The sequence below is a fragment of the Juglans regia genome, chromosome 5 (genome assembly GCF_001411555.2).
Source record: "Juglans regia cultivar Chandler chromosome 5, Walnut 2.0, whole genome shotgun sequence".
Lineage (NCBI taxonomy): Eukaryota > Viridiplantae > Streptophyta > Magnoliopsida > Fagales > Juglandaceae > Juglans > Juglans regia.
The window spans coordinates 8,654,235-8,672,411 of NC_049905.1; the positions used below are offsets into that span (position 1 = coordinate 8,654,235).

The following is an 18,177-nucleotide window of genomic DNA, read 5'->3' on the forward strand; positions in this document are numbered from 1 at the left end:
ATTGGTTTGAATTTAGAGATGAGTTGATATGGGTTAAAATGGATTGAGATGATTTATAAATAGTAGAATAAAAGTTGAATTTTTTTATTATATTTTATGTGAAAATTTGAAAAAGTTATTTTAGGATTTGAAAAATATGAATTGTTTATTATATTTTGTGTGAGAATTTAGAAAAGTTATAATGATGAGATAAGATAAGTTGATATGAATTGAAGTGGATTTTAAATACAAACAAAGCCTAAAGATGTGGTTTGATTATATAAAATCAAACCATCTCATCTCATCTTATATAGTCATTATAATTTTTTCAAATTTATACATAAAATATAATAAATAATTTAATTTTTTAAATTTTAAAATAAAAATAATATTAAAAATTTAGATTATATTAATATTTTATTTAATTTTCAATAAATATCTTATTTCATCTTAATTGTATAACTAAACGAGACTTAAATCGGAAGGAATAATCTCTCGGATAAATTGCGATATATAAACCAATTTCAGTTCAGACCGGATAATATTCAACCCACATAAACAGTCCTACGAGGATGGTTGGAACGGTTAAATCGGATGGAATAATCTCTCGGATAAAAATGATTTTGCTTTGATCTACCATTAATTTGACCCGTCCCTCTTCCAATAATTTTACCTTCAAATTCTATATATAAAAAAAAATTAAAACAAAAGTTGAAAGGTTTATGATAAAATAAAAACAATTTAAAATATCATAATATAATTTTAGTTTATTTATAATTAAATATGGGCATTTATTTAGGAATAAAAAATCTCTTAAATCAATTATTAATTTTATTATCGTAATATTTTAAGTGAATTCATAGAAATACTGCCATAAGTATAGAAAAGTGATCAACTATTATAAAAATAATAAAAAAAGACTGGTATTACATGTACTTACACTTTTACTTATAATTTTATTTTTACTTATCGGACTTATTTTGTTAGTTTTCTTTTTACTTTTACATGTAATTTTGCTTTTAGTTATCGGATTTATTTTGTTAGTTTTCTTTTTAAATTTAAATTTATAATTTTAAATTTTATGATTTTCAGCATATCAATAATTGAATTATGGATAAATAAGGTTTTTGTAAGTTTTTTTCAAATACATTTAACATTTTTCAAAAAAAAAAAAAAAAAAAAAAAGAGAGAGAAGAAAAGGTTTATCATGTGTCAAAGTAATTCGCCCGTTCAAATCACCCGCAAGTAGATAATCCGTTGCGTAGTTCAGCGGTTTTATGCTTCTTAATTGGTACGAGAAAGCTAGTAGGGAACCAAGTATATATTCAAGTCCTTTTACGCCAATGAGTATCTCTTTTCTTATCCAATCCGAAGAGATATCCAAAATCTTTCGGTTTCAAAATTATCTAAATAACAGTCTACCGACGGCTATATATACACACACATACACTGTTTCAACGCATATTATATACACTTCTCGCTTCAGTGTTTGGATTCGCAGAAAGTGAAAGACAAAGTGGGAAAAAAAAGAGAGAAACTAATGGAGCTTGATCTTTCTCCCAAGTTAGCTAAGAAGGTGTACGGAGGTGATGGTGGTTCGTACTTTGCATGGTCCCCATCTGAGCTTCCAATGCTGCGTGAAGGGAACATTGGTGCCGCCAAGTTGGCCCTTGAGAAGAATGGTTTTGCTCTTCCTCGTTACTCTGATTCTGCCAAGGTTGCTTATGTCCTCCAAGGTATATATATATATATATGCTCCTTATCTGATTTTCATTTTGTAGTTTTTTGTGGGTGTCATTTTCGATCAGTTTTATGTTGTTGGACTCGATCGTTCAATGTATTCAGATGCTGTTTAGTATTTGGTGATTAGCTTTTCTGTTTCTGCGATTATTAATTTATTGAGTAGATATATCATTTTTTTTTTTTTTTTTCTGGTTATACAATCTTGATATATATATATATATTGTTCGATAGAAGATTGCTTCTTACTGTTATCATTATATTGGGTTTTTAGACAAATTATTTTCAGGGAAGACTGAGCCTGTTAATGGGTGATCTGAACCTTAGTTTCTACTGTCCCGAAGGACAGTGGGAAGCTCCATTTGAGCCTTTGAGCTAGATCTAATTTCTGCAATAAGTTTTTTGAGTGCTGATAGTTAAGAAGGTAATCGGATTGTTTGAATCATTTTGAAAAAAAATTATTTCAGGCATTTAGGTGTTGAACGATTACTGACTGTGTCTAGTCCCTGTAAGAACAACCGGCTTGATGAATTGATCTCTGAAAGAGTATTATTCTGCTATTGTGCTTGTAGCAGAAGGGTTAATTAGAGTTCTTTTTGAAAGCAGTTCCAATAATATTCAGTAAATTTGTTGAAAATATCGTCTAGATAGCTTTATACAGACCAATGATAAGATATGAGCCAGCTAATAAGTAAGCTTATGTTAATTTCTATAGGACTAATTTAGTTTTACCTCCATGTTTACTTACACATTTGATTTTTCTTTTTGATAGGACATGGTGTAGCTGGAATTGTCCTTCCTGAATCAGAAGAGAAGGTCCTTGAAATTAAAAAAGGTGATGCCATTGCCCTTCCTTTTGGTGTTGTTACATGGTGGTACAACAAAAAGGATACAGAGTTAGTTGTACTTTTCTTGGGAGATACTTCTAAAGCTCACAAAACTGGTGAGTTTACGGATTTTTTCCTGACTGGTTCCAATGGAATCTTCGCCGGCTTTTCGACTGAGTTTGTGAGCCGAGCATGGGACTTGGATGAGAACCTTGTTAAGACCCTTGTTGGCAAGCAATCAGGCAATGGCATTGTGAAGCTTGATGAGAAATTTAAAATTCCTGAACCAAAGAAGAAAGATAGAGAGGGTATGGCACTGAATTGTGAGGAGGCTCCTTTAGATGTGGACATTGAGAAAGGTGGAAGGGTTGTGGTCTTGAACACAAACAACCTTCCTTTGGTTGGTGAAGTTGGTCTTGGGGCTGACCTTGTTAGATTGGATGGGAGTGCCATGTGCTCCCCTGGATTCTCTTGTGACTCTGCATTGCAGGTGACTTATATTGTCAGGGGAAGTGGCCGTGTTCAAGTTGTTGGTGTCGATGGTCACAGGGTCTTGGAAACAACTGTAAAAGCTGGTAATTTGTTCATCGTGCCGAGGTTTTTTGTTGTTTCGAAGATTGCTGCTCCTGATGGTATGGAGTGGTTCTCTATCATCACCACCCCAAAGTAAGGATGTTTTCTCGTTCTCAGCCAGATATGCTTCTTTTTAGCCTTATAATACATTGGATTATCATGTCTAGTCAAGTGTCTTACCCCTTTGAATGGTTTTGTTTTTTGTTGCAGTCCTATATTCACTCACTTAGCAGGAAGGACTTCTGTGTGGAAGGCTTTATCTCCTCAGGTGCTTGAGGCTGCATTCAATGTGGATTCAAATACTGAAAATTCTTTCCGTTCAAAGAGGACTTCTGATGCCATTTTCTTCCCTCCACCGAGTTGAGCTGAACAAAAATTGCTTAGTTTTACTAGCTTCCTACTCACTTCAATAAAAAAAAGATTAGCATGATGCAGTAGGCCTGTTCTGGTTTTTTATGACGGCAGACTTAGGTGTTTGGTTTCATCCTGGAATTTTAGTTAATTTGGTTGATTTGGTTGATTTGTTATATGAGTTAATCGGAGTTGGTTTGTGGGTCTCCGGAATTTTCTAGATTAATGAATTCTACTAAGTAGTCCTACACCACACACTTGTTGAGAGAAAAAAAAATAAAAATAAAAGTCCACATCAGCAAGTGTGTGGTGTAAGGCTGCTGAGCAGAAGAACCTATAATTTTTTCTTTTTATATATCCTGGTCAAGAAAATTGTATCGATGTTGTTTTGCCGATTTTTTTATTTTTATTTTTATAATCAACAAACTTTCATTCATAAGAAACAATACATAGCAAACTGATCAAACCAAAGTGCATGATTCACAACAGCTGGGACCTGGTCCCGCCACATCTGGACATCAACCACATTCCATGCAAACCATACCAAGCTATGAGCTACCCCATTTCCTTCCCTATAAACACGTTGAACATGCAAATCTGTAAAATGCTTCATTAGATCTTTAACATCCTTTATCAAATTACTATTTGATGAGGAAGACTCGTGACTAGTTTGTAGGTCCTGCACCAATACTAAACAGTCGGATTCTACCACCAATTTAGGAATCCCAAGTGGAAGACAGAATTATAGGCCTCTCAGTACAGCTAACAACTTGATTGTAGCAGAACTGAATGATAAATAATCTCGATTATTTTTTGGTTCTTTTAGGTGTGTTTCCTTCTCTAATCAGATCTGATACTTCTTTTGTTTCTATCAATTAACTTGATTCATATGGTTCATAATTAGAAGATAATTTATATCTCCAAATTCCTTAATTTTTTAATATATATTAATTAAAATAAAAGAAACTTGAATCCGAGTCAATTGGCTTATTTTTTTTAATATATAATTATTTGTGGGAGGGGGATTTCGAATTCCAAACGTTATTTTTGGAGACTGTGAATTATATCAATCAAGCCACATGCCTTTGACAATTGGCTTATTAACTGAGCCTGTCATGAGCACAAAGTTATGATAAATTATTATACCATACAACTCCCATCAAATTTACTATAAGAAAAGCTGGTATTTATGATTAATTATTTTACGACAAGAATTACCATTTGCAACGAGAATGAATAGAAACAAAGCTTTTGTGAAGACAGTCCACTTAAAGTATCCTAATTGATGTTAGAAATTTACAATCCAATTCAAGTTAAAGCCTTTGCGAAGACTGAAAAAAAAGGAAAATACAAGTAAACATATAAGTACATATAGCTGTATTCGGAAAATAAAAATAAAAATAAAAGAATATGAAAGAAAAATCCAAATCAAGCAAGTACTATTCCTCTTGACTGATTTGTTTATGGTGGACTGGCTTCACAATTCTTACGTGACATATGAACATGTTCATTGCTTGTGACAAATAATATTTAAAAATATTAAAAATATCTTTAACTTATAACGAAAATATCTTAAATATTTAAAAATATCAGAAGAAATTATGTTTCTAATAATATTCATTGCTTAGATTTTTATGAGTAATTTGTGTGTTTATATATATATATATGTAATATGAGTTATACAAATATATTCATGAGTACTCAAAGTTTACATGTCAAAGTTTGTACATAAAATTATAATATATACAATATAAAGAATCTTTTAATTTTTAGAATTAAATAATTCATATATAAATTCAAGCTCGTTTGAAAACGAATAATAATTGTATGCGCAGCCATCAAGATCAAAGTTTTGAATACTATTTGGAAGACCGTTTTAGTTAAGCCATTGGAATAAAATATTTCGATAGGGTACCATTTTGGATATCATTTCGAGATAGTCTATATATAGATAAATTAATTATATATGTATAAATTATATTTCAAAATAACATCAATGCAAGTCTTAAAAAGTTAAAACACATATTTATAAAACTCAATAATACTTTTAAGTTCTCAATCCAACTATTAAAAAAAATTATCACTCATGTTCATCATGAAAATGAGAGTATGGATTTGATTTTTAGTTCTCGAAAAAATTAAATTAAAAAAAGTTAAGAAAATAGTCTTCAAATGTAAGAATTGGAGTAAAAATTATAAAAATACACTAAAAATACAAAAATACAAAATTTCAACTGACACATAGAAAACTGACCGATATTAATCGAAACACACCAAAATAATTGGTATTTAACTTGATACGAAACATCTATCTCCCATACCGGTTATTGATTTACATGCCGTATATGGTACTCCCTCTACGCACAGCTATAAATTTATATCTTCTTTGTTGGCAAGAGAAGCAAAAACTTTTAGTTTTTTTTTTTTAATTTATTTTTTATTTTTTCCACTATATTTGACTTTATTTATCCCAACTAATTCCGGAATAGTACCCATTCCATTTAGAAATAATTTGTACATTTTTAAAATGAAGAATACTTTAACCATAAATAGATTATACAAAATAATTTTATAAACTGATATGATGTGTATGGTTTGTTAGATTTTAAAATTACTTTTATTATAAAGTTGATGTAACGGACTACATGAAATTGCCACGTTAGTTTGTGGATTATTTTTATGTAATCTTTTTGTGATTGTAATAGTACTACTTTTTTTTTTCTTTTTTATTTTTATATATAATAGGCCTCACTTTATTTATTTTTTTTTTTTCAAAAGAATTGTGGTAGACTTTTACATCTAAAAACTATATCTAATCTTACTTTTCCATTTATATAATCTAATGCTAGATCTTGGGGCTAGCCCCAAGAAAATTACAGCGCAGGTGAGATTTCAACAGCAACATATGCTATGGGAATTAATTAGTACATATCGGTTATCCCATTAATATCACTTCTTCTGGGCCAAACTTTTTAGGGACTTCCTAAGTACAAGTGGTTTAGCACACTAAACCGCGTATCAAGAATATTCACATAATTTTTTTTATTATAAAAAAAATAAAAAATAAAGAATTTTTGTTAAGAGAAGAATAAGGTTATCTATTTCACGAAAATCATTATTATCTTCAATTCGTATTATTTTATTAAACGAATGCCTTACATTAAACATTGGTGCACGATATCGCTTATAAAAAGACTTCAAATTAGGGGTTAATAGGTTCAGTTTAGTTTGGGTTTGGACAAATTTTGGAATTGAACCAATATGCATCGGTGTTAATAATTTAAAAACCAAACTAGACCGTTTTATCACCGAAACTAAAACTTTTGATTTTTTCGATTTCAGTCTAATTTTTCAGGTTTACTGTTTACATGTGTGGCACTACATAAATCTAGTATTATAATTTTTTGAACACTAAACTTAATTATTAGAATTTAGTATTTATTATTAACAATGATGACTCATTTTTTAGTGTCTAATTATACTAATATAGTATAAGTAATATCTAACTTATATAAAATATTATATTAATTTTATGTTATAAGATTAATAGACTCGAATAATAAAATTAAAATTTCATATTATATTAATTAACAATTTAACGTATAACATATATAATATAATATATATACTGTTCCAGTTCGATTCTCAAAATATTAAAATCATAAGAATCAGACGGTTACAATTGGACTGATTCAACTATTTTTTACACCCCTACTTCTAACCGCTTTTTGCATTAACTGTGAGTCTCAACGTACAATATCAGTGTCATATATTTAGGTGTCATAAATTAACTTAGTACAAGGTGCTGATAATTAATTAAAGCTGCGGCCAGAATATCACCGAAACGTGAATAGGAGTAGGTGACAATCAATTCGATCGTGTGGCCAGAATATTGTTCTCATATTTGATATTGTTTTTTAGATGATAATTGAAGCGCCGCGCGAAATCTTGAATAAATGTTAGGATAATCAATTAATTAATTCCAGATTAAACCACTACCATAAAATAAACATATTTGAGATTTAGTGCATCTTCTCCACCGCAAACCACAACTACTCGCCCAATTATATAAATATATATATATAAAAAAATAACAATTTTTAAGGACGAAAAAACTCTCGAGACTCTCTTATTATTTATAAATTTTTAAAATAATTTACTGATTTTGGTATCAGAGACTCCCAGCCCCAAGGGCGCTGCCCTCTCCAGCTTTTATCTTCTTCACTTTTACAAGCCCAGTTTTAAAAACTCGAGTTGTTTAAATTTGATCTAAAGACGTATGAAACACGACATTAAGCACATGTGGAGTTAATTAATCATTGAATAATTTTTGCCTTCCCCTATGCAATTAATGCCCTATGTACATTCCATGATATTACCCTCACGATCATCATGCCCAGTACATGATGTGCTGCATATATAATATTCTGGCGTGCAACTGGATATAATAAGGATTGGAATTCACAGATTATAATTGCATGCTGAGAGTTATAAGATATCGATCGAACAGCGCCTGGCCAACTGTCGAAGCTCGAAATACTGTTCTATCTATAAATTATCCTGTAATTAAGTGGTAAGCACTTGTTTAAACTTGTTTTAAAGATGTGCATGCATCGGGTACTGCATGCATGGTTAATGATCATCATCATTGAAATTAATGATCATAAGCGGATAAAGAAATTTTTCTACTGATTTTTTTATTTTGATTTTGTGAAAGTTATTTTAGTTTTTGTGTTGTGATCATCTTCTAAATTATGAAATTATATTGATGCAAAGTTTTTTGTTTTTTGTTTTTTTGTTCTAAAGCCATGATTCTAGAGCTCCTAATTATCCTTCCCCTCTTCCTTCTTTTTCTGATCTTAACCATTCTCTTTATAATTTTCCCATTTCAATCCAAGCTGCCACCAAGCCCTATAGCATTACCAATAATAGGGCATTTCCATCTCCTCGGCCCTCTCATCCACCATTCTTTCCACAAACTCTCCCTTCGTTATGGTCCTTTGTTTTCCCTGCGTCTTGGCTCAGTCCCATGCATCGTAGCCTCGACACCAGAATATGCAAAATTGCTTTTGAAATACAACGATCTTTCTTTTAGTTCACGTAAGCACACCATCGCCATTTCCCGCCTTACCTATAACTCTTCCCTTGCATTTGCGCCGTATGGACCGTATTGGAAGTTCATCCGAAGGTTGAGCACAAATGAGCTCTTGGGAAGCCATAATATGAAGAACTTCCTCTCACTTCGAGAGAGGGAATACCGCCAACTCTTGCGGTTTTTCGCCAGCAAGTCTGAGGCTGGCAAGGCTGTCAATGTTACAGAGGAGTTGTTGAAGTTGTCCAACAATGTCATCTCCGAAATGATGCTTGGTCGGGCCAAGGAGGCTATGTCTGTAGTGCGTGACATGACTCGGATTTTGGGGGAGTTTAATGTGTCTGATTACATATGGTTTTGCAAGCATCTGGATTTGCAGGGATTTGGGAAGAGGATTGATGACATTCATGGGAGGTTCGATGCTTTGGTGGAGAAAGTTATTGCAGAGCGTGAAGAGTTGAGGAAAAAGAAGGAAAATGGAGAAAGAAAAGATATTGGTGATGGAGATCAGCCTCGGGTCAAGGATTTTATTGACATATTGCTTGATTTTTCAGAGGATGAAAGCTCGGAGATAAAGCTGACTAGGGCTCATATCAAAGCCCTCATTATTGTAAGTTCTTTTACGTACTCAAGTGAGATTTTTTAATTAAAATTCTTTGAAGTTTGTTTCCAAATTTTACGGCCTACACTCAGAAAGCTATATATATATAGTCACATGAAATTAATAATAGAGTCAGGGACAAAGCCATAATTATAAGTTTGGAGGGATCGATATTTTTAGGTTTAAAATAAATAGTTGAATTGAAAATTTTTAAGAACACCTTTAACAAATTGATAAAAATCCGAGTAAAAAATAAAAAGAAAAAATAAATTTCAAACTTGCATTCTTCCATTTAAATATCAATAATTTTACATCTAACATTTTCATATATATTTTGAAATTAAGAGAAAGGGTTGAACTATGGAAACAATCTATATATGACTAATAAAAATGAGGTAATATATGTAAACCATAAATTAAGTTTTGTATTTTGTTGAATAATTTATAACTATAACGTCGTATATTTAAAAGTTTTGAAGTAGTACGATTGCATACTACGTAGCCAACATTCTAGTGACTTAGGTTTTTTTTGTTAAATATGTTTCACACAGATAATTACAAATTTTGAAAGAGAAATAATCTAATGTGAATATTATATTCTAATTTATTTTCTTGAAATAAAATAAGAAAACACAATGTAGTTACGATAAAATTCTAAGTGAGACCAAATTCTAATTTATTGATATATAAGAAAGATCTATTAGATTTTTTTGACAATTTGCAATGCACTCTTAAAACAGACCATTTAAGAGTACTATTGGCCCGTGCCATTAGTTATGAATTATGAATAAGAACATGAACAAAAATATAAAATAGAGAGAGGTATACAAATGACAGAGTTATAATATTATTTTGGTTGTTTTTTTTTTATGTCTTCTTATCTTATTTGTTTGAGTTTTGCTACAAATCAGTTGCTGTTCACATCACACACCTCATACATGACTTGGATTTTTTTTTTCATAGGATGTGGGGATGTTATTTATAATAAAATTATTATTATTATTATTATTATTATTATTATTATTGTGTAGATGTCAATGAGTTGCTGGTCTTATAACAAGTGGAGGAATGCACATCCAATTATGATTTTAATACAATGAGTTCTAAACATTTGATTTGTTATGTGTTCAATAACTTCACTTTTTATGTTTCCTTCATTTTTTTAAGTACAATTATAATCATTTGTAAAATTTGTTGCATAGATTTATGATTATTTTTACATTTATCATACTTGTTGTTCTAATTGATATGCATATTAAAACTCATATTTATCATATATATCTATATACAAAAATTCTATACACCATACTACTATCTCATTTTCACCCCACTAAATAAGATGTGGCACATTTATCACCATTAAATGATCATTTATTGCATGTTTCTTTATCATCTAATGGTGTTAAATGTGCCACATACTATTTAGTATGATTAAAATAGGATGAGAGTGTGGTGTATAGCATTACTTATATATATATCAAGAATGCAGTAGGGACAGACCCGTATATAAAATTCATATTATTAATATACCTTTGTACAACCTTTCTAGGATTTCTTCTCAGCGGGCACAGATACAACAGCAATTGCATCTGAATGGGCATTAGCAGAGCTTATCAACCATCCCGAGGTGCTGAAAAGAGCTCGAGAGGAGATTGAGGATGTTGTCAAAAGTAAAAGATTAGTGAACGAAACAGATGCTCCAAATCTTCCATACATCCAAGCCATCTTAAAGGAAACCTTTAGGCTTCACCCACCACTGCCTTTGGTCACAAGAGCATGTGTACAAGATTGTAAGATTGGAAACTATGTCATCCCAGCAAAAACTTTACTGTTTGTGAATGTGTGGGCGATTGGAAGGGACCCCACTTGTTGGGAAAATCCACTGGAATTTCAACCTGAGAGGTTTTTAAACTCTGATCATGAGAAGAAGAATATGGCCGGTCCCATAGATATTAGGGGACAACATTTCCAACTTTTGCCATTTGGGTCTGGGACGAGGCTTTGCCCTGGCCTCAACTTGGCCATGCAAGAGTTGCCTACATTGCTTGCGGCTATGATCCAGTGCTTCGATTTTAAGGTGGTTGGGAAACATGGCAAGTTAATTAATGATGACGAACAAGATAATATTGCTCTTGTTGATATGGATGATCGGCCAGGATTGACAGCCCCAAGAGCCTGTGATCTTGTTTGTGTACCAGTAGCGCGCTTCAAGCAACTTAACATCCTTGACACATAAAGACATCATAATCTAATGTGGTGGTTGCTACACCCTCAAGCGGCGGCAAAGTTGAAAATTCATCTTTGAAGTGGTGAACTTATTTTATAAGTCGTTATTGTTGTTTATGATTTATATCTTTCAAATATAATAATAATACAAAACTAATTATCACACAAAACATATATAATCAAAGATGTAACAACAAAACCAACACATATTCATGACTTGAATATGCATGCATGCTTAAGGCATGCACATACATCATGGTTGTAACAAATCATGAATTACAAATTATCACAAAATAATTCCATGGGTATTGAATACAAACCAATTTCACTTAGACAGAAAACCAGTTTGAAGCCACACCACTTCCTTGTAACCTTCTCAAGACAAACAAAGATCAAGCAGGCCAGCATATCACACTACAACATAATTGCTTTTTAGTGACGGTTGGGAAATTGTGACAGTCTCCAAACCGTCACTAAAAGGCATTTTCTGTGACGGTTGCTGGAAACTGTCACTAAAGACAGATGCGATTTTTTTGACGTTCCAACATATGAGAAATTTACGTTCGAACGTCACATATACATTCGAACCTTGTGGCTACTTACATGCGAACGTGAAATGTTTTGGCGCCAACGTTCGAACGTTAGTAATTAATGTTCAAACGTGAAATGTTTTGCGCCAATGTCCGAACGTTAATTGTAAATTTAAATTAAATATGACTCTAATTTAAAAATTATGTTATTTTTATAGTGCATAATTTGTGAACAAGTCTAAAAAATTGACTTGTATAGATTTATATATACACAATTTGTAATATATAAATATATATTTATGTTTATATATATTTGAAGTGCAGTGATTTAGTATTAAAGTTGGAAAATATTACATTAAAGAAGATTGAGAATTGAAATTAAAAAACGATAGAAATATTCATACAATATTTTTCTTTACAAATATTAAAAGTCAAATACAAAATATGATAGAATTTAGTAAACAACACTTAGATGATAGCGTTGTCCATGAAAGTCGAACTCTGTACCTCCTCATTCAAAGTATCAACCTTGTCGTTGAGGATAGTTACACGATGAGTGAGCTCGGCGACAGATGCCGATATAGCCGCGAGCGATCGATTGATCTTATGATCGATATGCGCAGTTAGCTGTGAGATCACCGCATCAACCCGAGCAGGCTGCGCATCTCCTGCAGATGTACTCGGCGTCTGCTGACTACTACTCCCCACATGACCTGGCTTAGGCTGCGTTGGAGGAACTAGATCCTCTACAGGGGTGGCTGACGTCCCCTCGCCTGTCCAATGCTACGTCGATGCGTGGTTATGTTGAGGGGGCTCATTTGATCTTTGACCCGCTCCTCTGGCTGGGTTGGCACTCCCCGTGCAAGTAATAGACGGCTGATCAGGACACCGTATGAGAGATTATCCGTGGTGACGATGCTCGCCTCGTAACGGATCCTCTCAAAGATGTGTAGTGGCAAATCTATAGGATCTCCACGTGCCACTCGTATAAAAAATTGTGCCCGAAGCTGACTAAATGTGATTTTATGTGTCATAGGATCCACGTTTGTTGCAACAATGAGGTGCAACATGCAGAAGAAAGGTAACAGATGGTTCTGGTTGAAGGCGTTCTTCCTCTCAATCTGCATGAGGTCCCTCCCTGTGAGGATGTAGAAATCCTCATCTCGATCATCATCCCAAGCCTCGAGGCCATTATCCTCAGCCTCTAACGGGTCTACATCTCTGGCTGATGCTGGCTCAAATGGGCGGCTAGTAGATGATGCAGAAGTGCCTACATCCTCACGGGGTGTAGCGTGTGCAGATGTCTCAACTCTTCGACGAATGTCGAGGTGCTCGACAATGACATAAGGTGAAATCTCAATGGAAACACCGCGTACAGTCACGGTGTGAGAGGATGCATCCTGTCACACATCCCCATATAGACCTCCTGAACCATTGAGGGGTATACCTTCCCCCTCAATGTGCAGATATTTCCCCAGCCTCTACTAAGAAAAACATCTCTTAGGTTCGTCTGCTTCCATATGAGTTCGTCGAAATCATTAATCAAGACCTCTTGCTTTACCATAACAGTATAAGCCCCAATAAGAGCAGTGTTCTGAGTGGCTCCTTCCCTCCCTGGTTTCCTAGTATGCAGAGGATGAGCCATATCCTGAAAAATAGAAAAGGAAAAAAAAATTATTTACATTGATGCATTGTTCAAATAATTTTAAGCTGCTCTGCATGAACGTTCGAACATAGCAAAATAAACATTCGAACGTTAAGAGAAAACGTTCGGACGTGTATCCCGTACGTTCGTACATAAAACGAACGCAAATAAATTTACGTTCGGACGTGTATCCTTTACGTTCGCACATAAAGTGCATAGGTGCGAACGTATAACATACACGTTCGAATGTAAACAGTAAATAAATTTAAATAACTTACGTTCGGACATTTATGTTATACGTTTGAACTTATGTTTACATGCGAACGTAAAGGATTAACGTTCAAACGTTGAGACATAAATAAATTTAAAAAGTAGTACGTTCGGACGTTATAAGTAAATGTCCGAACTTACGAAGAAATAACGTCCGAATGTAAAACAATACACGTTCGAACGTAGAAGCCTTAACAGCTATGTAATTGAAACGTCGTATGTTCGAACGTTACGACACAGAATGGCTGAGTCGACTCAGCCATTATTGAAATCTCCAAAATCAATCTACAACGTTCTAAATGCCAAAATATCACCGTAAAAATGAAGTATACACTTCAAGAAACTTTTCTACGGTGACTATTTGGCCAATGGCAGGCCGTGATAGTCGAAAAATAGAGTTAAACATCTGGCTGCCACTTCACCCGCTTTAAACAAAACCAAACCCAAATCTCAAATAAAAAACATGTTATTTGAATAAAAAATGAATGCCTACCTTTTAGTGACGGTTGTGACGGAGTTTGACGGCGGCGGCGAAGGAGGAGTCGTGGTGTGCAAATGGGAACGAAGTGTGTAACGGTGAAAATGTCGTTTTGCTGTTCTGTTTTAGGCTTATATACACGAAACGTTCGAACGTAATTCTTAGTACGTTCGAACGTTTGTTGATTTATTTTCCAAAATATTGACTATAATATATTATATATGTTATATATTATAATGTATACTATAACATATAGCAGTATACTATATATTATATTATATTATAGTATCTATATATACTGTGTATTGATATATATAATGTATTCTATAGTATATTATATATATTGTACTATATATATAGTATAGTATATATCTAATATTACTTAATATATATTATAATATAATATATAATATATTATATATATATATATATATGATACATTATAAACTAATGGAAACAACATTAGAACTACAAGCTCTTATTATTAGCCCAAAACGATATATTTTATTTATTACAACTAGTACCCAAAATTCGATATAGGTGTCAAATTCCTAAATAGATTAATTGGAATCAAATTACTCCCTCTAATGAATGACAATTAGATTTATTTTACGTTTAAAATTGTGAGTGCTATTTATATTTCTTCAAGTTTAGCAATATGTTTATACATGTTGTTGTGATTTTATACTTACTCTTGAAATAATTGTGAGTATTGTTTGTGAATATTGTGAATAGTTTTTGAGTTTATGGTGTTCATTGATGAATTAATGTGTAGAAATATTATTGTGCTCGTATTGTTGTTGTTGTGATATGGATTTGAAATATTGTGATTTGTTTTTGAATTTTTATTGAATATGTTTAACAAGAAAATTATAAGTTTAGTATCTTAATTTAAGTAAAGATTAAAAACATTTAATATATAGCTAATATGAGAATTAATATTTAACATGGAGTAAGTATATATAATATATTCATACTAATTTACTTAGAATATGATTATTATTCAAATTATAAGTATAGTATAAAACTGAATTTTGCTTATAAAAAGGAAAAAAAATATAACTTAACTATATATAAAATATAATATATACAATAACTATAGAAGACTGACTAGCTAGCTAGCTCGGTGATCACGTTGTAGTTGCATACTTTTAATTGTTGCGTTTGTGGCTATGAAGTGGGCCGTACGTATATTGTACGTGTATATAGGTGTCCATTGAAAGTCATATATTTGGAATTTTTTTAAAGTCATACAAATTATGACCCTCAGATGACTTGAAATTCCAGAAAATCATTACTATATAGTATATATATAGTGCATTACATATATATAGTGTATATATGTAGTGTATATATAGTGTATATATATATAATTATAGATATATACTATACTATATATATAATACTATATATATACTATATATATTATATAGTACTATATATATATAATGTATTATATAGATATCTAAGTTTTGTTGTTAGTTTTATTAATTATATATTATTTATTCATATATATAGTATACTATATATACTATATTATTATGTTTTCATTTAAAGTATTATGTTATCATAGTTTATATATATATATATAATATAATATATCTACTATATTATAATATAGTATAGTATATACTATATAGTTTACTATATATAGTCCAGATTATTCATTTTAGCATCCACCTCTCATAATCCTAAAAATACAAGCGAGTTATATGAAAGAGGGTTAGAGTGACAAAAAGTTAGTATTCTTCTCAACTTTAGAAAACTATAAAAGAGATTATATTGAAGAGAAATATTATGAGTGTCTAGAAAACTTAATATATATATATAACTATTATATTAACAAATACTAGCAACATAATAAAAGTAGCGTCCGTACGTGAGTTTATAACTATTATATTTTTCATAGCTAATATGAGAAAATAATACGATCGAATGTTTAAATTGAACGTTTGAATGTTAATGGATGTACATAAAATTCTCATTTTCATGTTTGAACGTACAATTATAATACGTTCGAACAGGAGAAGAAAAATGCAGGGAAATTTCCTGCTCGATTTAGACACCTCTATGATGATCTAAAACTTTCGGACGTTAAAAGTTACGTTTGAACGTGAGGGTAAACGTTCGAACGTAACTTCTTGTAGCTTTCGAACATGAAAATAATAGTGCGAGAAATTTGGCAGTCGATTTATGTATCTATGTGATGATCTGAACGTTCGGACGTTAAAATTTTATGTTCGAATGTTAGACGATGAAAATCACTTGAAATTTATGAAAGTTTGAACGTAAAATTTATTAACGTTCGAACATGAAAATAAAAGTGTGGGAAATTTCCCGCTAGATTTTCGGCATTGTCATAGGAAAATACGTTCAAACGTGTATAGAAAACGCCCGAACGTTTTCTGAAGAATATATTATCTGTGTCTTTTAACGTTCGAACATCATCTAATATTTGGGCAGGTTAATATAATGTTCGAACGTATAACTTAAACATTCGAATGTGTCATCTAAAAATTTTAAAACTTCATGAATACACGCGGGAAGCAGCGGCTCATTTCTGCTTCTCCCATGCGCATAACAGAGAGAGCAATGAGAGAGAGAACTCCATCGATAAGCTTGCTGGGTTAGAGAGAGAGAGATGGTTAGAGTGAGAGAGGGTTGAATAAAAGTACTAAATATTTTATTCATATAGGTGACTATAAAATATCTTCAATTCTCATAATTTCTTCTAATTAATTTTCTTTGATATTATTAATTCTTTTCAAGAATGTCGCCAAAATGACAACAAAGAAATGTGCCTCCGCGAAGTTGAAGTCCCTAACCCATTGAGGACTCCCCACTCGAGGAATCTGCTCCTGAAGATCAGGTTAACACAGAAGAGAATAACAGTCGGTCGACACCTACCAATAAGGAAATATTATCGTTGATAATTAATTATATAGTTAATATTTTTGTCTCAATAACTATATAACTATAATTATACTATCTATTATCATGTAGTTGATGCATCTATATTTTGCGGTCGTGGCTATACATGTGGCATCTCTCTTGAGAAAAGTAGAAGGTACGAAAAACTCAAGATCACCATTCCAGATAATTCCACTGGAGGAGTGGATGATAGTGCAACAGCGCTTTCCTCTTATATTGGCACAATAGTTCAAGCTTATGCTCCATTTTATGTGCGCTCATGGAGAGATGTTCCGAATGAGATTGAGAATACAGTTTTTTCACCTAAATTAGTATATCATATTTTTTACCTGATTCACTTGTTAGAATGAATTCTACCTCGACTTTGGCCGTACTGAAGATTTGAGAACCGTGAATGAATTGATGGCTACACAATTCCGACGACACAAGGGACAATGTCATGATCACTTCAAGAAGTTTGAGACGTTGGTAGAGGCTGTGCAGCCTCATTTCCAACAGATGAAGTTAGATGATTGGAGAAAATATTGTGATCTTTTTGCATCTCCAGATTATCAGGTATTTTACATTTATACCTTTTAATTATTTGCATTCATATTCGTTCTATATATTATATGTATATATATTACAATTTACATTCTTAATATATTTTGTAGCACTTGAGTTCTACAAATGCACATAATAGATCTGTTCTGACTGTCCACCATCATGTCGGTTTAAGGTCATTCCAATGACTTGCTGAAAAAATGGTAATTAAAAAGTTATAGAATTCATTTATTTTTCTGATATTCTTTTATTTTAGTACTAACATTATCTTTTTAAAATTACGTATGTCGCTTTGTTAGAAACGTGATGATCCTAAAAACTTTTCTCTCATTCATGTCTATGCTGCTGCTCACACTAATGAGCATAGTGAGTGGATGGATCCTGTCGCTGC

General features: G+C 32.1%; 2 protein-coding genes across 2 annotated transcripts; both read left to right on the top strand.

Moving 5' to 3' along the window:
- Positions 1-1,328: 1,328 nt before the first annotated feature.
- Positions 1,329-3,842, top strand: LOC109021967 (glutelin type-B 5-like). The gene is made up of 3 exons (XM_019004723.2): positions 1,329-1,715; positions 2,492-3,212; positions 3,330-3,842. The coding sequence occupies exons 1-3, from the start codon at positions 1,520-1,522 to the stop codon at positions 3,481-3,483; spliced, it is 1,071 nt and encodes a 356-aa protein (XP_018860268.2). The 5' UTR covers positions 1,329-1,519; the 3' UTR covers positions 3,484-3,842.
- A 4,063-nt stretch (positions 3,843-7,905) lies between these two features.
- Positions 7,906-11,629, top strand: LOC109021966 (licodione synthase-like). Its single transcript, XM_019004722.2, has 3 exons — positions 7,906-8,043; positions 8,277-9,172; positions 10,713-11,629. The coding sequence occupies exons 2-3, from the start codon at positions 8,279-8,281 to the stop codon at positions 11,397-11,399; spliced, it is 1,581 nt and encodes a 526-aa protein (XP_018860267.2). The 5' UTR covers positions 7,906-8,043; positions 8,277-8,278; the 3' UTR covers positions 11,400-11,629.
- Positions 11,630-18,177: the final 6,548 nt, after the last annotated feature.